At 38.6% G+C, this 23,402-nt stretch overlaps 1 protein-coding gene across 2 annotated transcripts in view; it reads left to right on the top strand.

Moving 5' to 3' along the window:
- Nucleotides 1-16,906, top strand: part of SLC44A1 (solute carrier family 44 member 1) — a gene marked incomplete at its 3' end in the record, with an annotated part of 61,609 nt that extends 44,703 nt beyond the window's left edge. Inside the window, exons 8-16 of one of the 2 annotated variants that reach the window (XM_084305538.1) lie at nucleotides 1,845-1,972; nucleotides 2,875-3,061; nucleotides 4,694-4,859; nucleotides 8,152-8,308; nucleotides 8,550-8,633; nucleotides 9,764-9,901; nucleotides 11,771-12,007; nucleotides 13,509-13,589; nucleotides 15,839-16,906. In XM_084305538.1, coding sequence (XP_084161664.1) covers nucleotides 1,845-1,972; nucleotides 2,875-3,061; nucleotides 4,694-4,859; nucleotides 8,152-8,308; nucleotides 8,550-8,633; nucleotides 9,764-9,901; nucleotides 11,771-12,007; nucleotides 13,509-13,589; nucleotides 15,839-15,862 — 1,202 coding nt within the window. Of the gene's footprint in view, nucleotides 1-1,844; nucleotides 1,973-2,874; nucleotides 3,062-4,693; nucleotides 4,860-8,151; nucleotides 8,309-8,549; nucleotides 8,634-9,763; nucleotides 9,902-11,770; nucleotides 12,008-13,508; nucleotides 13,800-15,838 lie in introns of those variants that run through there. The other variant, XM_084305537.1, reaches the window with a different exon arrangement.
- Nucleotides 16,907-23,402: the final 6,496 nt, after the last annotated feature.

The following is a 23,402-nucleotide window of genomic DNA, read 5'->3' as shown; positions in this document are numbered from 1 at the left end:
AGTCCTCTCCCAGATAGCATGCTGCTCCATAGGGATTTGCTGCACTTTCTCCTTGGCTGGCAAGCTTCCTGTCAGCCCATACAGCTCATATAGCCCTAACCATTGTCTACTTCTTAACCTACCTCCAAGCATGTCAGCAAAGAAGCTGGTCTGGATGCGTTGATGGCTCACCAACCCATGGGGTGTACTGAAGCATGCAGGAATCAAAGGACAGCTATTGGTTATGTGGCCTTAGGACATAGATGTGTCCATGTAAACCCGGCATCTTCACCAGCCCTTTCAGTCATCTTAGACTCTGTAGGCATATCTAAAATCTGTTTTGAGGAGAGGATGCTTGTCTGTCACTTCTAATCAAATCCTCACACTTCCATATGGCCCAGGAAGTCCTGTGTGACCTAGGTCATGTTTGAAGTGCAACCAGCCATAACATCTTGGGCGTAACCAAAGATTGTTTTATTCAAAATGATTTAGTTCTCATGAAGGTATCATTACTTTATCACATTAACTTCACATTTATAAATCTATTACTCTATTCTTGATACTCAGTAACAAAGCCACAAGTAATTGGAAGTAATTCAAAGTATCATTTCAAAATGATCAGAAGTTAGAAACAGCATCAACAGTTTTGGCTTCTGACTGGTTACTTGTTAGGCAAGTGTCCTATCACCGATTTGTGACTATGAAAAATACAGCAACCTCCTCTCCCCATGCAAAAACAGGAAGACAAAGCATCATAACTTCATACACTACACCTTGATTCTGGAAGCATGAATAGTTTATTTTAAGCACTATGTCAAATTATACAAACAAGCTGTTCTGGGTTTACATGGCAAGGGTTTGGTAGCAGGGGCAGATGAATGTACGGAAGGAACAAGAATAAAATAATTAAATTAGGAAGTACTGCAATGTAATTATTGCAATTCATAACTGCAGTGAATTGAAAAAAAATGCAGGCCATCACTTTGTTTTTCTTTTTACTGCTCCTGGGATCTGTGACCACAGAAAAAGGAAAAAACAGATGTTTTCATTTAAATTTGCTTTAGAGACTGAGCAACCATGCTGAATGAAGGAATTGAATGACTTATTGCCATCTTTTACTATGTTCTAAAAAAAATATTACATTCATTACAAAAACTGAATAAGAACATGTCATCTCTGAAATATACTGCTTATTCTGTGTTCACTGTTTGTTTAAGAGATGCCAAAAGAACATCCTCCATTTAAGACCTGAATGGAATACCTTCAGCAAAGGCTTGTGGTCTCTAAATAAGCTTCTGCAAGTGATTCACAAAGAGCAAAAGAACAGAGAAGGATACGCAAAAGAGAAAAAAGTGTGTTCAGACAAGAAGTTAAGTCCCTGAGGGGCTGGTTTCCTGTATATATATATCTAATTTCCCTCTCCTAAATTTTCACGTACATCCTACAATATAATTTCTCTCTTGATTTTTCTCTTTATCACTCTTTCTTTCTGTTCTTCTTCTTTTTGTTTCTCTGTTACCCGTCTAGTGGGCAATCTTCACTTGTAGGGCTCCGCATGAACTAGTCTTCTCGCACACTTAACCCTAAACCACAAAGAGCTGCAGGTCTTTTAAGTGGGCTTATTGGGGTGAGATTGTGGAAAGAGTGTATCCAATTGAGAAGAGGTCAACAGAGGAGATTCGAGCACTTTTCAATCCTTTGAAGTTCCTGTTGAGTTGTCTGTCAGTTCCCTTGAGTCTTCTACTCCAGACTGGACTTAAGAAACTGAAGACTTTAGGTCTTTAGGTACTAGGCAGTATGATTGTGTCAGGAAGAAGAAACATCTTTCATTTGTCTTTTTTTTTTTTTTCCCCTCTAAAACATAGGTGGTACAGGAGTCCTGTGGTGGCTCTATGCTAAGCAACGAATATCTGCCAGTGCTGTTGAGAGTCAAATAGCCAAAGAAAATCTTCAGGCTCTCCTGATCTATGCCATTTCAGCTACAGTCTTCACGGTATGTTTTGCTAATGACCATATAATTTTCTTGTTCCACATTTCTGTTTGTCTCTCTTTTTTTTTTTTTTTTTTTAATTCAGGTGGAAGGTTTATATTACACAAGTTTTAAAGTGTTTATTTCCATTACAAGTTCTGTTGGTGATATATAAACGTATATTGTTACCTTCCTAGAATTGCTCTGTAATATCTGTCCATGTGTCAGGAGAGAGTTCCTGACCCTGCACTTTTTCTCCTCTCCTGTACTCTAAAACCTCTGCATGGACCTCCATTAAATAGCTGGAATATGGAACTCCCAATTTCACTCATTTTTGTTAGATCCCAAGTTCAGAAGTACTCTGTCATTTCAGTTTATTTTAAAGTCCTTAGACTATTCACACTTCTGAAATCAGTTGTTCCCAAACTTCTTCCACTTACACATGGGTTGTTGTGAACTGAAATGCTAACGACTACTGAACTATCGTATGTTCTTTCAGCCTAGCTGTTTGTTTCAGAGACAATGACCCTGTAACTAAAAATTGTCAATGTTGGACTAACTTCCATGGCAAGTACACCACGCAATGTCTAGAAAGAAGCATTAAATCGCATTGTTTGCTAAATTTTGCAGTCTGCTGATTTTGGTGGTTTGTACAGCATAATTAAGGATGGAATCTGGCCTACCCTCATAAGTCTGAGGCTGATAACGATCCCAAGTAAATAAGTCTGAGATTACATTTCCCCAAAAGTATAATTTGGAAAATACTTTCTCACTAAAATAAGCTGTTAGATGTTTACATTTTGATCCTGTGATCTTAAAGTAGAGAATGTGTTAGTTTTCTGAGTTTTATTATCCTGGCTGTGCAAAATAATAGCTTGCTTGTTTTTTAATTCTCTAATATGCAATTTGGAAACTTCTCCCTCTAGGTTATATTGTTCTTGATAATGCTAATTATGCGCAAACGAGTAGCTCTCACCATTGCCTTGTTCCATGTGGCCGGCAAGGTCTTCATTCACTTGCCACTGCTAGTCTTCCAGCCATTTTGGACATTCTTTGTGCTTATCCTCTTCTGGACATACTGGATCACAGTCCTGCTTTTCCTTGGTACTACAGGTAAGCAGCTCACAGGCTTAATTTAAATACGGTACTGTACCGTATTTTAGCCTGTTTTCACACACACAAACAGGTAGTAATGAAAGGGCCATTGCACGTATGTTCCATCTCCCAAAACATAGATACACTGAAAGCAGTTTCTGTTCTTCATAACCTAGGTGTCTAGTATTTTCTAGATTATTAGTGAAATGTTCTTTGATTTTTGTGCTCTTCATATGACATAGTCAGAGAGCAGCAAGTGTACTCTGAATTTCTTCCTTTTATGAAGATCATAAATGAGAGCTTTGCTTGTGTTCTGTGTCTGACAGGAGCTTCTAGAATTATTCTTACAGGTCCAAATCTTAGTTACTTCAACAGAGAAACATAGCAACTGCTTTTTAAAATGGGAGATCTGTGTGTTATTTTGCAGCAAGTTGTGCACAATAGAAACCATCATTCATCACTAGAACCTTAGAATTTTGAAAATTACTGCTAATCCAAATGCAGCAGTGTTTCTGGTCACACAGCTATTTCCACATAATACAAATTAAATATTTTGGATTTCATGCTCTGAAATTTTAGGAAGGGACAGAGGTAGTAGAATCTTGTTCTAATTACTGTTGAAATTTTAAGTTTTCATCACATGGTGTTCTGTGTCCCTAATGAATGGCAAGTTACAGAAAATGTTTGCCTCCAAAGTCCCAGTCCCATGCTTCACTCTGCAAAGAGATTAAATCTGTAGGAGAATTTAGGCTGATACTTATGTCTAACTGACAGAATTCTTTGATAGACTTTGATTCTGCAAAGACTAGTGTATCCTTTTAGCTTCATATGCGCTCAGTTTATTCACTGATGTCAGTTGAACAAAATCTTTGTGCAAGTAAAGCCAGAGCTTTTCAGTCCAAACCAGGGGAATTGACAAGTGCACATTATTTGTGTACCAAAAAAACCCTACATTTTTTGAAGAGCTTGTTCTCTAAAATTGAGATTATTTCAATAGTTCAATTTATTTACAGGAAAAAATGTTTTTTTTATATACACGTGATAGCACAGCTAAAAATGTAGAGGAGGTATTGACAATGAGAGCTCAAAACACTGGTTTTCAAGGTAAATATCTTACACACGTGATACTACTCAGCATTTTTCTGCATTCTCATCAGCAGTTTACATAACTGTTGCTTACAATAAATGTTCGTAGTGTGGGCTAGTATGGTGAAATAGGGCATTGCCTAGGATAGTTTTGACATGTACTCTAAATCATCGTATATCACGCTATTCAGATTCAAGACAGCAACAGACAAATCAAAAACAACTAAAGCAAAATTCCTTTTATTATGTTTAATTATAGGGGTTCTTGTTACTTTGTAGTGGTGGTTAGTCTTGGAAATTTTCACCATGTGGCTAAAATCTAAAAAGTGCTGTGCAGTACTGAATATGATCAGAATTCTTGACTGCTTTTTTTTTTTTTTTAAATGCCATTATACTCATTGTCTCAGTAGGTGTGTTTTTCTTATGAACCATCTTCCCAAGCTTGATAATTAGTAGAAGCTAGAGCTGTTCTTTAAATGGTTATGAACTGCTAACACCATATACTTTCTTCTTTCACAGCTGGTGTAATCATTGTAGTCCTTTTCTGACCTCATTAATTTCTAGGTAATCCTGTCCCAAATGAAGAAGGATTTGTTGAATTTCGGATGGTAGGCCCTCTGAAATATATGTGGTGGTACCATGTAGTGGGACTGATCTGGATCAGTGAGTTTATCTTAGCCTGTCAGCAGATGACAGTAGCTGGAGCTGTTGTGACATACTATTTCACAAGGTAAGAATAATGTAGCTTTATTGTGAACAACCTAGAAATGGAATTAGCAGAAATAACAAGGGTTAGAGTTTAAAGGAAGAATACTTTCTTTCTGCCTGAAAGCTGAAGAGTAATTGGGTTGTATTAACTCTTCTTAAATCATGTGAAGTCCTAAAATAACCTGCTTTGCTGGTTATGGATGGCATTCTTGGTATTTAAGACTCGAAGTCCTGTTTGCCATGTAACCTGTGCGTGTTGTAATAACAGGAACACTTGTTGACAAAACAGAATGCACCTGGAAGACCAAATTTAATGTTAATAATCAATGCTGATGAAGTCAGCACAGGTCAAAAAATAACTGACAGCAAATTATTATTGTTATTTTTAAAAATGTGCTTTAAATTAATCACCATTATTAATTCTTGTACAAGATTACTCAAGGTTTTATTAGATTCATCACTATATATGGATTCTCACAAAATCATGTACAAGTACAAAAATAATACAAAGTATGTGTGCATTAAAACTCCATATTACATTACTATATTTGTGTCACTGTTGTGTATGAGAGCATACTTTACCTTGGCTATTGTGCATGTATCTGCTAGCTGTTCAGGACGGCAATACAGTTACTTGAACAATGCTTTTAACAAATTTCAGGCACAAGAGTTTAGCTTTACAGAGATAAGAGACTGATTTCAGAATCACAGACTTGTCCAAATAAATAAGTCCCTGCTTTAAGCTTTTGTCTCTAGCATTTGCAGACTTATCTGAAATTAAGACTGCTCAAAATTTGCTTTAAATAAGTGAAAATTAAAGTTCTTGCTTTAGCTATTTAGGACCTATTAAAATAAAAAATAAAAAACTGAACATACCCTCAACAAGTTTGCCAATGACACCAAGCTGTGTGGGAAGGGATGACGCTGTAGGGAAGGCATGCCATCCAGAAGGACCTCAGCAGGCATGAGAGGTGGGCCTGTGTGAACATCATGGGGTTCCACAAAGCTAAGTGCGAGGTCCTGCATCTGAGCTGGGGCAATGCCAAGGATAAAGAGAGCTTGGGCAGAGAATGGATTGGGAGCAGCCCAGAGGAGAAGGACCTGGGGGTGGTGGTTGATGAGAATCTCACCATGAGCCAGCACTGTGTGCTTGCAGCCCAGAAAGCCAACCGTACCCTGGCTGCACCAAAAGCAGCGTGGCCAGCAGGGCTGGGGAGGTGATTGCCCCCTCTGCTCTGCTCTCCTGAGACCCCACCTGGAGCGCTGTGTTCAGCTCTGGGGCCCCCCAGGAAAAGAAGGACATGGACCTGTTAGAACGTGTCTAGAGGAGGGCCATGAGGATGATGAAGGGTCTGGAGCAGCTCTCCTATGAAGGCAGGCTGAGGGAGCTGCGGTTCTTCAGCCTGGAGAAGAGAAGAATCTAGGCTCTGGGCAGACCGCTAGCAGAGGGTAGATTTACATTAGATACAAAGAAACTATTCCTTACTCTGCGGGTGGTGAGGCCCTGGCACAGGCTGCCCAGAGAAGCTGTGGATGTCCCATCCCTGGAGGTGTTCAAGGCCAGGCTGGATGGGGCTTTGAGCTATGTGGTCTGGTGGGAGGTGTCCCTGCCCATGGCAGGGGGTTGGAATTAGGTGTTCTTTAAGGTCCCTTCTAACCCAAACCATTCCATTATTCTATGTAGGATGTGATATATAAAAAATCCTAGGGATATACAGCAACCACGCTTTGTTCTTGTCATGTTCTTTTAAGAGTCTGATTTTTTTAACATGGGTTTTTAAATAATGATGCAGATATTTTTCAAGTGCATGATTCAGATCACAAATGTTTAATTGATTTGTCTTTTTTTAATTGAGACTGTTATCTGAATTATATTTGATTCCTTATCTGCCCTAGTATCTTAAGATGTATCAAAGGCAAGGAATTAATTTACTATGCTGACAGAAATTCTGTTATTTTATTAATGATGAAATCTTCAATTATACTGGTGAATGCATCTGTGAAGTTATTACAAGATGCTAGAGGGATGTACGCTTGTGAATAATGAAACTAGACTGAGTGAAAAACTGCAAAAGTACAGAGTAGAGAGGATAGTTTTGTGTTGGTACAGGTTGCTTAGCAATGCTTATTCTTCATCTGTAATTCTATATATTTTCTGTCACCTGAAAAGGAATGATTTTACTTTTAACTGTACCTATCATTCCTTAACAGGAATTTTAAGTTAGCACGTATAAATTGCTCCCTACTGTAATTCTTTCTTGCATTTTAAAGTAGATTTCTAACCTGAAAAGGGACTCAGTAAAAAGGAAAGGGCATTAATTTGGAGTTTCCCTGTTCTTTTGGACATTAGCAGCTTTCCACAGCAAATTAAATGAAATTATCTATAGAAAAATGTTTTATATGTGTTCAATATTGATTCACCCTAGTAGGACGGATTCTTTGCAACTCATGCAATAACAGATCTCAGCATTGTGCATTATAGAGTCAGCAGTCAGTTATATTAACCTGAAGAGGAGAAAGTGTTTGGGTTGTATAGGTATAGATTAGACCATAACTTTTTATGTGATTGTGCCCAAGGCAAAGTAGAGTTTGGCTTCTCCCTCCTGAGCTGTAAAAATTAATTGGGAGAAAATATAGGGAAAACCTGTTTCAGTTATTAACATCTCATGATTAAGTTGCTTGGAGATTATTTTTATGTGATAAAGACTATTTCTTGGTCTTTTTTTGAATGAAATTTGCATGAAAATAATTTTCTCCCAAGCTGGGGAGTTGTTTTATGTTTGGAATGTTAACACTTGCTCCTTTAATACTTGCTTTCTTGAGGATATAATAGCTAAATTAGAAATGCAAAACATCCGGAAAAGGAAATTTACATAATAAATTAAAATAGTAATATCCTCTTCAAGAATGTCTCGATGAAGACCTTAAACAGAAGGGGAAGACAAGGCTGGCTGTTGGAAAAATGCTGTTGTTGTTCTTTACTTTTCTTTTAAAGGGCTTGAGTTTCATACCATGAAGCATAATTTAGAAGAAATTGTTATTTGGCAATAACTGAAATACATACAACTGCTAGTAAGGCTACCATTAAGATGTACTGTTTCTTTATCCTATTTCTATTATTACATTAGAGCCAAAGGTGTGACTTGCACAGGGTGTCAGTGTTTTATCCAGAACGCACAATACACACTGACAGCCAGAAGAAGGATAAGAAATTCCTTTTGCACGCTAGCCTTTCAGGAATTTGTAGCAAATCTATAGGTAGACTTTAAATATACATTGATCATTCTACTTCATTCTTTTTCTCTTTTCAACAGGGAGAAAAGGAACCTGCCATTTACTCCTATCCTGGCATCTGTTAATCGGCTTGTTTGCTACCACCTAGGAACAGTAGCAAAGGGGTCTTTCATTATCACATTAGTGAAGATACCACGAATGATTCTTATGTATATCCATACACAACTCAAAGGAAAAGTAAGAGAAACAGATTCCATTTTCTTACTGAAACTCAAGGCCTGATGTGTTTACAGATAATTTAGTTAAACCTGGAGGGAGGTCTTTGGAAGTCTCAGTTTGAAATATTTGGTCTTTCAAAGCCCATAGAACTGAGAGTAGCTGCTGGAGTTACTGAGATCAGTTACTGAAACACAAAGGAATATTGTTTTCTTGTTTTTCATGATATCATTTTCCCCCCACACATTTTATGCTTTCCTAGGAAAATGCTTGTGCTCGCTGTATGCTTAAAGCCTGCATCTGCTGCCTTTGGTGTCTAGAAAAGTGCCTGACCTACTTAAATCAGGTAAGATTTCCAATATTCAAAAAAAAAAAAGATAAAAGATATAATTTCTAGAATGTAATCTGAGGCTGATACATAATGTATTGTACTTTGTAACTGACCTGAGGGGTGGTACTTAAGTTTTGTTTCCATTACTGAGATTAAAATGCAAGTCATGGCATTGGTCTTTGTTCAAAGGTGAAAGAAGGTGAAAAACAGACAGTATTCATCTTTGAGAACATTGTATGTCAACTTTAGATGAGATCTCAACAGATTTGATTAGTGGTTGGAGATGATCTCCCTTATGTCTGTTCTTCCAAGCTACATCTGATTTTCAAAATACGTTTTCTGTGACAAGGGAGTGAACCTTTTCCATGTGTAATATTTCATGTTCACAGGACAGAAAAACAATATGTAACATCAAATTGTCATTGTCATCTACAAAGTGGAGTAAGAGCTGCAAGTTGCAAAGAGCTGCACAGGCTGGTCAGGCTACCTCATAAAAAACATTTGTTTGGCCTATAGTTCCACCTCTTAAATACATCTCTAACTCCCTTTTACAGTTATGTTTTTTTGTTTGTTTGTTTTGTTTTTTGTTTGTTTGTTTTGTTTTGTTTGATTGTTTGTTTGTTTGTTTTTTTTTCCCCCTAGAAATAGAAAAAATAAAATCATAAGGAAACAACAGTGTAATCCTTGGAAATTGTCCTGGATAATTTTGAATGCAGTCTATTGAAGTATCTAGAAATTACCTTGGCGGACTTCTGTGACTTTCAAAGTCTTATATTTCCAGATTTTTTTCTAACAATTTAATTGCAGTAGTGATGCCACTGCTCACCTCCTGCAGAGAAACTGCAAATTCTGTTTAATTAGTTTTTACTGGAATAAACTTGTTAATGCATAAATCATGAGCAAGGGAGGAAAAGAATGGTAATTCTCTACTTTGTATAGTCTTCTGTCTGCTGGTACATACTGATTGTTTCAACGACTCTCAAGGGAATCTTTACTCTTTAACATCATATGACATGTGCCTTTTTCAAAAGCCATGCCTGCCTTCTTTCTCCCTCCCTACTCTTGCCCCTTTAAACTCCTCTTCCCACCTTCCTCTGAAATATCTGATCATCCCAAATTTTCACTTTCTTTTTTTTTCCCCCCAGAATGCATACACAGCCACAGCTATCAACAGCACCAACTTCTGCACCTCAGCAAAGGATGCCTTTGTTATTCTAGTGGAGAACGCTTTGCGGGTGGCTGCCATAAACACTGTTGGGGATTTTATGTTGTTCCTGGGAAAGGTACGTATGCTGTATACAGCTGTTAAGGCCTTCCACGGCAGCAAGCTTTCCTTAGCAACAACTTGCACCCCCAGATACAAAATGCCTTTGAGCTCCTGTTTCTTAGCATGACTTTATCACATCTAGCTGCATCCTATAAGGAAGGGACTGAGGGTGGTTAAACAACTGATCCACTTAGAAGTAGATTCACTTCAAGCAGAGGTCATCAGAAAGGAATGGCTGAAGATATTGGCACTTTTTGCATGAATTTATTTAAGGGAGTCAGGAGAAATGTGACCAGAAATACTGAGTTTTTGATTGGTTTTGTGGTTAAAAAACCTGAAGTTTTAAGGAAAGAAGACATTTCCTCTGAATTCAGCTCTCTAGATTTTTGTTGAAATTTGACAGTTTATTGATGACCATTTTTCTCAAAATTGCACTGGAAGGTAGTGTGGAAGCCTGCATTGAGGAACTGTCAGCTTAAGTTACTAAGTTACTTTTACTCTGAGGATTAAGTTACTTTTACTCTGAGAATTAAAATAGACTAGAATAATTGCTGTGGTCATCTTTTTGTCTCTCCAGGAAATGATAGAGACCTACTTTATGGAAATTTAATCCAGTGAATTATTGTTATCCTTTTAAGGATTTTGTGCCATTATTTACTAAAATACTTAATACCTATCCATTTAAATCACCTGTGCTTAAGCATTTGGACATTAATTAAACTGAACTGTCCTCCTTATTACATTCTTCTATTAAGTCAGAGTTCAGTGGGCTGAACTTTTAATCCAGTAATTAAATCAATAAGATGTGAGGAGAAGTAAATATATAACGAAGATACAGGTGCTTTAGTGATCATGAAATGCATAATGCAGCTTTATGGAGGAATCTGAAATGTGTTAGGGAATATCTCCTTGAAAGGATGTCTCTCAAATTATTGGAGAAATGCCCAGGTGACAGAAATATTAAAATGGACAGTGCAGCATATCAAAAATGGTATCATCTAAACAGAGCTAGGCTGCCAGCATATCTTCTCTACATTCCAAGCCAGTGTTTTCATAATACAGTAAGGCTGACCTATTTTACAATTTCATGTTTCTCTGCAGTTCATAATAAAAGGTTGGGAAATGTTCAAAATGTTGAGTGGCTACAACAGTTGTTTTGTTTTGTTTTGTTATCCCTAAAGACCAAACTGGTACCCAGTGAAATATCTGTTAGGGCCTCACACACAGTGTAGTTCAATGAAAACAGAGATGATGTGCCTTACCTGAATTAGAATCATCTCTTATTTTATTCATTTCTAGTCTGACCTATAATCTAATCTACTCTGACCATTTCTAATTCTGATATACTTCTCCTTATATGGAGACAAGACAATGATAAGACAAGCTTGAAAGATATTTTGGCTGAATTGTTTCTTCCAGCAAAATGAAACACATACTGTCTCTGAAGTCCCACACTCCCAAAACAAATAAACCAAAACCAAATGCAATTGCACATTAATTGTATGGTAATATCTGGTTCTATTTATATGTAGTTATATATTATAATTGACAGGGTAAAGTTCTTTTTTTTAGGAGTATTCTGTAACACTAGAATTGTGACATCAAGATACAAGTATAATTGTCTCTGAAAAATACCTTTTGTGTTGACAGATGCATTTGAAACTATTCTGACTTGCGCTTGCTGGACCAACAGATAAAACATCATTCCTATTGAGGGATGTGAGGAACCAAGGCTGTAAAAATGTCATTAGCACTGTCTAAATGACATCTTTACACAAAACCCCCTAGTTTTAGGATTGGCAGAGCAAGGAGCATATAGGTTGAAACAAACAATCAGAAGGCTTCTGTCGTTGGAATTCTCGTATTTGTATGTTTTCTTCTTCAGGTCCTGATTGTCTGCAGTACAGGTTTGGCTGGGATTATGTTGCTGAATTACCAACGAGATTACACTGTCTGGGTGTTGCCTCTCATCATTGTCTGCCTCTTTGCGTTCCTGGTTGCTCACTGCTTCCTTTCCATTTACGAAATGGTCGTTGATGTCCTTTTCTTATGTTTTGCCATCGATACAAAATACAATGACGGAAGCCCTGGGAGGGAATTCTACATGGATAAAGTTCTCATGGTGAGTTTCCATTGCACTCTAAGAATATGTCTCCATAGGACTGATTTCTTGAGAGTGGGGTGAATGCACTAGCTGAGTATAAAATTTATTTATTTATTTATTTATTTATTTATTTATTTTTAAAACTTGGATTACCACGCTCTCTTACTCATGACTTGCTCAGCCAAGAGTGGTGTGGTAAGCATTAGATTAGTGATGCCTCCCCGCTGCTATTGACTTCTACTTGCTGACAGCTCAATGAGCATTCCTCATACAGAGTCATGCTCCTGGGTGTCATTTCTTGTAAAGGATGCAGTGCAGAACAGAAGGAAGAAAACAACGGGTAAAGGTTTGCTTCTTGTTCTTTCCTGAAAAGGACCTCTCTTGAGATGTGGAAGAGAACAAATGTCAGAATATTCAACCCCACACAGAGCTAGTGACTATGCTGAAGAAGCAATCTGAAATTGCTTCTCAGTCTCTCATGCACAGAAGCAACAGGTTTTTCATTCTGTGCTTGAGCCTTGATACTATGTCAAGGCTCTGTGCACAATTTATTTTTAATTTGTTTGTTCCATCTTATTACCAGTTCACTCTAACTGTACGCCAAGATGTAAAAATTGTGTTCCTCCAACCATTCAGTTTGTTACTGATGGTCATTTCTTGATAATGTTTTTCCATTTTAAGTGGCAACCACAGAATATGTCCCTGTAAAATGCACCCCCAAGTGTAGGCTGGTGAAAGTCTTGTGACTTCTTAGCGAATTTTTCCTTTCTTTTTTTTTCTTTTTGAATACTTGTTAGAAAAGCGTGCCAAGAATTTAACTTTATGTTTTGGTAAAACAGTACAGAATCTAGAGTATATAATGAAAATGATAGCTGTTGACTTGTTTTTTAACAAAATGTTGTCTCAGAAGCAAATCATAGAAGCCTTGCAGGTTTCTTTAATCAACAGGAGGTGTCACAAAGCATCAGCAGCTAAAGTGTACTGACATTTGTTACAAAATGACTCTTATCTTCAAGAGAAAAGAAAAGATAGAAAGGGGAATTATTACCTTTGTTAGTCTTTGAATAGGTAATTTTGACTGGGGAAAATTTGAAGAATTTGCATTCAGGGAGGTCAACAAGACCTTGCAAGTAATTATCTCCAAGTTCTGTTTAATGGTTCTAACATTACACACAGTTCACAGGGTAGGGTGTAATAACTGGTGTCTCTGTTTTTGTGACAGTCACCCTCCTACGTTCCTTCCCGATAAAGGAGAGCTTAGCGGTAAATATATAACTTAAAACAGCACACACGGACAGATACCTGTCTGGCGTCCAGTTCTTCAGAATTAGATGATGGAGACCCTTGTGGCTATCTGGCAGGCTCTTTTGATATATCATGGGCAAGTCTGAACAAGAGGAGCGGAAGAAGCAAGTTTCATTGATTTTTTGAGCAATTACATCTTTGAAGTTTTGTATCTAGATTATATGCTTGGAGTATGCCCTAAGAAAGTACTTTTCACATTATTGCTGTTTTTCAGGAGTTTGTGGAAAATAGTAGGAAATCTATGAAGGAAGCTGGCCGGGGAGGTGGAGCTGAGGGCAGAGAGCTAAAACCAATGGTAGGTGCAGATGAGGAGGTGGCGATCCTCCAAGAGTTTCACTTTTACTTCTTCTCCCTCTTTGTCTTTACTGACTGCACTTCTTCAGGAGAAGTTTTTGTTCTCTGTATCACTCAAGATGTTCTGCTTTTTCTGTTTGTGAGCTTGCCTATCACCTGGATGGCAGAGTTTTTGTCACAGCTGAGACCATCTCCTGTAAAAGTAAGATGAAAGGAACTGTGTCATATGAAACAAATGCAGTATCATTTCATCAGGATTAGTAGTGCATGCTATGTGGTATACAGACAGTCCCAACTGCTGAGTACTCTCAAAATAAGATGATGATGGAATTCATTACAGTATTCTGACTTCAATCCTCTTTTCAGTCCTGAATTAAACAATTTTTGTTTATCTTACATACACTGTAAGAGCCTGAAGAATACTACTGAGCACATCCATTGTTGCAAAGTAGGACCAGGCATTTAAAGCTCTCACCAAATTATTTTATACAGCGCCAAGGGATTGTATACAGTGATTCCTTTCAACCTGCTCAAATGACATTTCTCCCAGTTGTTTGTTTTATTGCCAACTACTTATGTTGCTTGTCTCTTGTGTGCTCTTTCCATCTCACACTGTCAAATATGCAGACAGTGAACAATGCATCATTTATGCTTCTGCATCCTGTCTTACTTATGATGTGCCTGTTAGGAAGGCATTGCATGTCTGAGTAGTCCAGAATAAGGAACAGCTTTACATGGTACAGGTAACAGATAGGTGGATGAGTTTGGAAAGTGGAGAACTGAGAGCATATGATGGAGAGCCAGGCTGGGCAAAATATGACTTGTCATCATGCAATATGACTTTGTGAGATACAATCTTCTTCCATTGTTACTTTCTCAGAATATTTGGGGCCTGACTCAGTTCCTTATCAAGTGTACATTTTGTTAATGTAACGGAATCCAAATAAGTGTGTGATAACAGTAAGAATTTTTTAAATGATGTATGTGAAGCCATGTTGCATGAGCACTTTTTGACGTGGCTGGAATGAGTTCCTGCTGTAGAACTGGTAGATGTGTAGCTTTGTGTGTTTTGCTATTTCATTATAGCATACCAGTTTCTAGATTTGCTTATGCCTAAATGCTGCTGTGTTTATACATTTAAAAAACTAATTCTGTGCTCATTTAATGTTTTCTTCAGGGAGTAATTCTAGCTGTTCAAACAGACACTTATGTTGGGACTTTCGGTGGCCTAAACACCATAAAAAATAAAGCTACCATTAAAATGGTTGAACATTGGGTTTGCAAACCAAATCCTCTGGTCACATGCACAAAAAATCTCCATCCAAAATTTTATGTTAGTCTCTAATTCAAAATACTGGTTTACAGTAAGTGGTTTTCTACTTATGCTCTCCTCAGTGCTAGCACAGACCACTAGTCAGACTTGTACTTGAGTAACTAAAGCATGGATATTAAAACCTGTAATGACCCCCTTGTAAAAAGACAAACCAAGTACTTGCAAGTCAAGCATCTTTTTGTTCTTTTAGAAACTTGATTCTAGGCACTTGAGTCTGGCAATGACAAGAAGTCCTCCTAGGACTTTCCCGGCTGGGGAAGATGCTGAGCACTTGGGACTCAGCCTGAGTGTCATGTGCTGAATTACTCCCAGTTCTGCTGCTCATTTGATAGTCTTGTTTGGAACTGACTGGGCCTTGTTTTCTCAAGAGGTCTTCCATTTTGGGGTGTTAAACTCCAGCTGAATAGGTTCTGAAGTATTAGGGCCTCAGTTACTGACAAGGGCTGCACACAGCATAGATAGTAGCAATTACTTCTTTTGTGAAATTTATAATACTTTGCCCAAAGGCATTGTTAAAGGTTTCAGATTCATCTGGATTAAGATCATTAACAAGTCTATTCTAACAGTTGCACCTGTAGTCCACAAATTGGGTGTCTCAAAATTAGCTTAATTTTTCTTCAAAAAAAAATAAAGTCCTTACTGTTTTGCTTCTGTTCCCTTGAAATGGATTTTCTGTAGGTATGGCAATTAGTTCTATAAAAGCCAAGTGCCCTAAATGCATTTGTATTTTAGATAGGCATTTAATAGTAGAGATGAGGAAACAGTTTGGACCTTCTGTCTCCAAAGAGACTGTCAAGGCACAAGAAGAAAACCTTTTCACACTTCTTTCTTTATGGTTTCCAGTGACCTCTTTGACTCAGTTTCTCCTTGTCCTTTGGCATTTGTCTAAGACTATACTGTATGACTTTGTTTTCTAGGCCTCTGGAGCAAGTTCATCTTGAAACTAGCCAGCCATATTGGAACCCATTGACATTCCAAAACAAAATATATATATACATATATACATACATATATATATATATATATAAAATAAACAGCCAAAATCAGAGAAAAGGAACAGGGATTTAATACTTTTTTTAACAATTATTTTTGTGAAACATGTACTCTTTTCATACGGGTGGCTTTTACAAGCAGCTTTATCATTGTTCCATTTTTTTTAAATTATTCATTGAAGTCATGGAAATGTTGATTCTTATCTGCTTGATATTTTACAATCTAGAGGAAGTATTGTAAAGATAATCTGAAATGATGATTGCATTTAGGGACAGATTTCCCATGACATGGCTAATCTTCTGAGTGTTTTATTTGCTTAATTTGTTTAAATTTGCATTAAATTTAGGACAGCCACATGTGAGGAAAACCTTCAAATCAAGACAAGTCTTAAATTTAGGTTTTTAAAAAGTAGTTTCAGTGAGAGTTAATTCAGTTCTAACTGGTTTGTAAGCAGTCATTTATTCCATAGCCTGATAGGGCACAGTTTTATTTGTCAGTATCAGATATCACAATAACCAACTCCTCAGGTATTCAGGTGTGTGGGAGCCCTTGCATCTCCTATTCAACGGAAACTATAAAATGGGGAATAATAATTTTTATATGCAATCTACTTCCTGTTTTCCCTTACCTACCCTCTTACCCATTATCCCCTATCTTCCCCTTGAGTTCAATAGCCTCCTTCAAACTTCAGCAGTGCTCCTTTAAGGGTATGGATTCTTCATATGAGCAATTCAAATAACAGATTATTAAAGCTCAGTCTTAGCCATACTCATGATTATTTCATGACTAGACGTAAAGATGCTGAGGATGGGAAAAGAAATGAACTGTCTTACTGTACAAAAAAGTACTGTATGTTTCATTTCATTTAATGTCAGAGAGGTCTGGGATGTGGAAGGGACCCTTCCTTGCCTGTTTTCTCATCCATATTTCTATGTACTGTAGCAGGTGGTTATAACAGAAAAGGGCAGAGAAACATTTCTTTGGAAGTGTAACTGCCAGTATAGTTATCTAAAGTCATCAAATAATGATAAGAGAACGTGTTTTTTGTTTTGTTTTTGTTTTAAAAAGAAAGATTATTATGATTGAGATATTTGCATTTTTTCAGTCTGGAAGTTCACCAGATATGAATGCTACTATTGAATTGTTCAGCATATTGTAATGGTAAATGCTTAGAAGTGTATTGCTAAGAATTCATGATCTGTCAATGCTATATACTCCTTTTGTTACAATTTTTTTAAGAAAACTATTTTTGTTATGTAAAGTTAATATTTCAGAGCAGAATTTTTAAACTTATTGCACTAAATATAAGCTCTGTACAAATAAGTAATGCCTCAATGGTTTGATCACTCCATTCAAGAAAATCTTTTGAAAGAGACAAGCCCTTCTGTAGAAGCTCTGCAATGGAGTGGACAGGTATGTCTAGGTAAAGAAATGCACAACTCGTATTATTGTGGTTTAATAAGTAAGCAGTTCTCTGTGCTTCCTTTCAGAGGATCAGACTTTTAAATTGCTGCCGAGGGTTTAAAAAGATAGAGTATCATGTAACTAATCAGTGCTCTTACCTTTTAGCAATAGTGGAATATTTCACTTTTGCTTCTGCAAGTCATTTGATTTGTTTAGTTTTCTTTCAGTAAGCCAATTAATAAAAAGATTTACTGTTTTCATGTCACAGAAACCAAACTGTATGAAAAGTAAGAAAATAAAAGTACATTTAGAAATGCTATCTGGGGGGGGGAGGCAGGGAGACAGAATTATCCAGTCTTGCAAGCATTAGACACTTGTTTATCCGAACCATATCAGTAACTCCACTGACATCAGGAGGACTCTCCTACGTAGGGAAATTGTAAGTTATACATCTGTGCATATGTGTATGTTAACTGGAACTAGAACTTCAACCTAGGATTCAAACTGGAGCACTGTCGAGGCCTCTCAATGTGAGTTAGAGGTCAGGCTATCTAGAAGAAGCAGTTGCACTGAACACTGATGTTTGTGTAGATCAGTGGGGTTTAGCAACAAAATTTTTTAAAACTGGCGCAGATGAGTCCTAGAAACTGGATTCCAAGGCTAAGAGACTTATCACATACGCAGTTGCTTCCAGAGAAACTGTAATTTCCGTCTTGTTTGGAAATTATTGGAGGTGCTTTGATCGAAGCCTTGGATTCTACTCATTTTGACAACAAATACCTGCCGTGACAAGTTCTGCAAGTTTGTGCTCTCTGCTCACTCAAAGTGGGAGCTTTTCTCTGCAATCACAACTAGGACTGCAATTGGAAACAAATTTTGTATTTTTGTATGACTTGACTGTGCACCATTTTTATAGCAGTTTATCCTGTTTTAAAAATAAATTTGTTTTATTTACATGGTGTTTAAAAGATACAGGCAACACTTTTCTATGGGTAGCTGTAATGTTTAAGTGACAAATCTATATCATTACAGAGTTCTTAATAAAATCATATGCACCATTCCTGAGTGTGTATCCGGCATGCAGAGCTTTTCAGTCATGCCAAAATGCATTCCATCCACATGCAGCCTTTCCAGTGGCCCTTTAAAGCTTTTGAATGTTCTTTGAAGTTCATGTGCAACCAGACTGCAAGCTGCCCTCTTCCAGTGCGGTCTTGTGCAAGGAGCTAAGTAGAAGGCTGGAGTCTAAAGAGACAACTTTTCAGGACAAATTTAGCCTCTGCTTTCTTCCCGTAGTGGAGGTAGCAGAGAACATTTGACACGTAAATCCCTAGTTGGCAGTAGAGTTGCTGGGGACTGCCAATTGTGATGGATTAAGTATTCTTTTTGCCAGCTGGTTATCAAGGCCAGTATGTGGACTGCTTTTTGGGAAGCAGTCTAGACCAACTAGTGTGGTGCTGCACTGGGAATAACACTGTAGGAGGAGCAGATGAGGCAGCTGAGATATAGAAATCATCTCCTTGGAAAGTCCACTGAAACAAACAGTGCTTGAGGACTGGTGCTTCAGGCTGGACAATCTGGGTTTAAAAACCAAGCCAATATGATTACTGGTTCCCAGCATTTGTTTTTTTGCAGCCAGTCTGGATCATAGCCTCTGATCAGCTAGGCTTCAAAGGAAAAAAGCATGTCATTCTTTGAATTGTTTATTTTTTCTCATTATATTACCTTCCTTTTTGTTTTTGGAAGCTTAGCAACGTGTTATTACTTCTTTCAGCCCTAGAGAATATTTGTTCTTTTAGCTCTCATTTCTGTATTGCTCTTTCAGCAAAGGAGTGCCAAGCGGTCAAGTGTCAGCTCCCCTTGTCCCACCGATCTTAGCACATGCCTTCTCACCTTCCCAAGGCAATGATTCAGGATATCACCTGGACCGAATGGGAGGGGGAGTAGGGGCAGAGCTGAAGTTCTGAGATGTTTATTTTTGTGTGTGTGATACCACTCCATCACTGTGCTTGCTGTGATTAGGAGTGCAACCCATCATCTCTACAATGTCGGTGCTGCTCCGCAGCTAGACAAAGCATGTGATATGGCCAGTGTAGATCTGCATCTTCAGCCTTCCATTAGCTTACCTTCACGCTCCCAGCTGCCAAAAACAGGATTGGATTTTATACGTGGCCTTAGCTTGGCATGGTAACCCAAGGACTTTCTGTGTTAGGAAAGCGTGTCCTAGAAGGGACGACCTGAAGTGGAAAACCAAGTACGTGTTGTGGTGGGTTGACCCTGGCTGGCAGGTAAGCCCCTACTCAGTCCCTTGCTCCCTCCCTCCCAGGAGGACTGGGGAGAGAATCAAAAGGGCAAAAGCAAGAAAACTCTTGTGGGTTGTGGTAAAGACAGCTCGTTACATTAAAGGAAAAAAAAATCAAGAGAAGAAAGACAACACCAACCAAGTGATGCAAAGGCCATCACTCGCCACCTCCCACCAGCAGACCGATGCCCAGCCAATGTCTGAGCAATGGCTACTCTGGAAAACTATCTCCCTCACTCCAGTTTTATTGCTGAGCACGGTGTTACATGGCACGGGAGAGGTTTCTGTGGCCTCTTCAGGCCAGCCATCCCGGCTGTGTCCCCTCCCAGCCTCTTGCCTACGCTGTCAGGAAGGGTGGGGGAGAAAGGAGAAGGCCTTGTCCCCGTGTGAGCACTGCTCAGCAATGGGTAAGGCACCGGCGTGTTTTGGTCACGGGTCTAAAACACAGCACCCAGCGGGCTCCTGTGAAGACAGTTCTCTCCATCCCAGCCAGACCCAGTGCACAGGTCCACTTACCCAGTAGTTAATCCAAGACTCACTTTCCACGTTTCTGTACAGCACCTTCTCAGGGTGGTTACTTCTTTCTGAAAGGGCTTTTTTCAGAGTAGGCGATGAGCCTGCTCCACAGTGCTCCCTTTTAGGGAGGGAGCAGGGCATGCTGACTCTTACTCTTTCAGCACAAAATGGGGATGTAAAGCAGAAATGAGCCCTGTCTACATCAGCGTTCTGGCATCTGAGCAGCCAGCGCTGGAGACAACATATTTAATGTGCCCTCAGGGCCTGCACTTTAGTGGTTTGCTCTGAGTAGTTATGATGTATTCTATGAATGTATGTTACAGAGTCAGAATAAAATGCATGTAGCAGACATATACTCATCATCATCATCCAGTGGTCATTTGGTTCTGAATGCGTATTACATGCTGTATTGAACATAGCATAGTCATTTTAAGAAACACTAGAGATTAAAAGTAAATACCTTACAGTGCACATCCCGGTTTTGTAAATCATGGCTTTGCCTGTGCAGATACTGTTTACTAAATCTAAACAACTCAAGTCCATTGTTTCTTGAACAGCTTGCGTGTCACATTATCACTTCAGAAATCCTATTTCATCTTTGTGGAAAAAAAAAAACACAACAACAACTCCTTCCCAAAGGAGGAAACTCCTTCCCCTCCGTGGGAGAAAAAAACAAAAAAAAAAAACAAAAACAAAACCCACCACTGTTTCACAAAACAAAACCCAACAGACTTACCTGAAGCATTTCTTGCACTCAGCTTGTTTGTTGGGATGATGGAAGTTTACTCTAAATACTTTTCAGTGCTCTTCCAACTATTTCACCTCTGCTGTTATTTCCATCACATTGCAAGAGAGATAATGGAGATTAGTAACTTTGTATTTCTTGTGCTCTGTAGCAAATACTGTTCTCAAGATATATTTTTTCTTTTATATTTAGAGAGACGAGGGAGGAGATAAAACTTGTCTCTTCCAGTGTGGGTTGTGTATGGAAGGCAGAATTTCTGGTCTAGGGTGGAATTGTTGAGGTATCTTGCAGTGTTTGCAAGCTGATGCAACCAAGCCAAAGCTCTTCAGAGACGTTACGATTATGAAAATATTTCCAGGGAGAGTAGGTAGCATGAATCCATCTAAAAATACCCATTTGGAGGCTAAAATACTTGGCATTCATTTGAGAGAAGTCAGCTAAAACAGAACTATCAGAAAACTAACAAACACTGTCAGATTCTACTCCCCTGTCTCGCTGAAGCAGTGACGTGATGTGTGGATATGCTGAGAAGCATTTGGCACTTTTCTATAGAAGGGCAGGGCTCCCCACAGGATCGAAGTTGCAAGAATTTGAAGCAAAAGTTCTAGCTAACCAGCAGAATTAGCTTGATTTCAGTGACTTTAAAGACAGCTCTGGCATCGCTGCGTATGTGTTGGAACATGCTGGTAGCATTGGGGGTTACCATTCCTCGATGTGCCACCTCTCCCTCTGTTTTGAGTGAAATATGGGCAGGTAAGGACTATTTCAGAAAGATTTAGTGTGATTATGGAGCTGAATTATTCCTGAAATCCGCAGAAGGTAGGCACTGACTGGAGCTCCTGTGAAAGTCGCAATTTGTAACTTTCAGATAAATACTGCATGTGCTCCAGTGTTGGTATTGGATGGGTCCATCCCTGCTCAGACTGAAAAAGGAGGACGTCTCTCATTAGAAAAATAGTGCAGCAGACAGCGAGGTTGTCTGTGTGAAGGTGGGGAGGGAGTGAGGAGAACACAAAAAAGGTTGTTTTGTTCCCAATACAGTCCAGAGAGCAACTGCCAGAGGGTAGGGGGAGCCACGGAGAGCAGAATTTCAGAGGTAGAAAATATTTCCCAGGATCTTCACAGTAGTTAAGGAAACTCCCATTCCATTTCACAGACATCTCACGGCAACATCCCCTGTGCCCTGCTTTTTATTTTATTTTATTTTTATTTTTTAATTATTATTATTATTTGGCTCTGGAGGTCTTCAGAGCAATAAAGAAGGTATAATCCCATACCTATAGAAAGGAGTTATTTTTATACTGTGGATTGTGTTGCTGGTTACAGTAACTGCAGTAAGGAGACAGGAAAATCTTCTGAGCAGATGCTAGAGGCTTGACAGTGGTTCAAACAATACTTGTGTTGTTGTCGCCCATCAAAGCTTCACACACACACACAAAAATAGCTTTTCATCCTCTTTCGCTCATAGTTCCAACAGGGCAGTCAAACCCCTGCACTAGTTTAGTGATTTACATTCAATAAAGATGAATTAACAAGTGCTCCTTTTTTTCCAATGGAATGCCACCTCCTTTTGGAATGGGAAAAGTAAACGTGAGACTGTTTATTGTTGTCTGAGAACTTGAAATGTTTTATACTGCAAGCTGTGAATGCAGGAAGAGAAGGGAAATTTAACAGTGCTGATCTAATCTTAGATTTTCTGTGTAAACTGACATTGTGCCAGAATACTGATGCAAAACTGTATTTTAGTCGAAGAAATGTATAGATTTTTTAATGTATCAAAATAAAGTTTGTTTTTGGTTAAATAAGAAAGAGTTCCTGTCTCTGTGGGGTGCTAAGACCTCCTCTTCCTATTAGGAGTGCTATCTCACAGCCCTGAAAGCAAGCAGAGTCCATCCAGGTCTTCGCTTAAGCTTTGCTTTGCTCTGTGCCAGCCTGCCCTTTAGATGAGAAGCTGCAATAGTGCTGCGCATAGCTTTTTGTCTCCCTCGCTGTCCTGGTGCCGAGAAAAGCAAAGTGATGTTAGTGCTTTGCTGAGCTGGGTGGGATGAATGGGGTTTTGCAGAGCAAGTGTGTTTTTTTTTTTTTTTTTTTTTTTTTTTTTTTTTTTTTTATTTATTTCTTCTTAGTAACGTCTTGCTTCTCAGATTCTCTCCTGTAGATTGGGATCTGCCCCTTTTGCTTTACTCTGTTTGTGCAAGTAGTCTCCCCATGACCTGGTTCCTTGGCCTCTCTGAAATGTAGGCACTTGAAAGCTCAGTCCCACACAGAGCAGGCTGATCAGCCTTCACTTGCAGAAACCCCTGCTCACATCCAGGATGAAGGACTGTCAGGACTGCCAAGGCTACATGGCTCAGATTTTATTACTACTAGTAGTAGTAGAAAACATTAATAACAATATGTTAATAATATGTTAGTAATGTTTAATGCAACATGCTTTGCCCTGTAGAGACAGTTTAGGAGCCAGTTTCCCTGCAGAGCAGGGAAAGGTGAAAGACGTCTTGTTCTGTACTGTATCTGTTCTGCA

This window comes from Netta rufina (assembly GCF_964035555.1).
Source record: "Netta rufina genome assembly, chromosome: Z".
Classification (NCBI taxonomy): Eukaryota; Metazoa; Chordata; class Aves; order Anseriformes; family Anatidae; genus Netta; species Netta rufina.
Note: the sequence above shows the minus strand (reverse complement) of the source record. Positions and strands in the feature narration are given on the sequence as shown.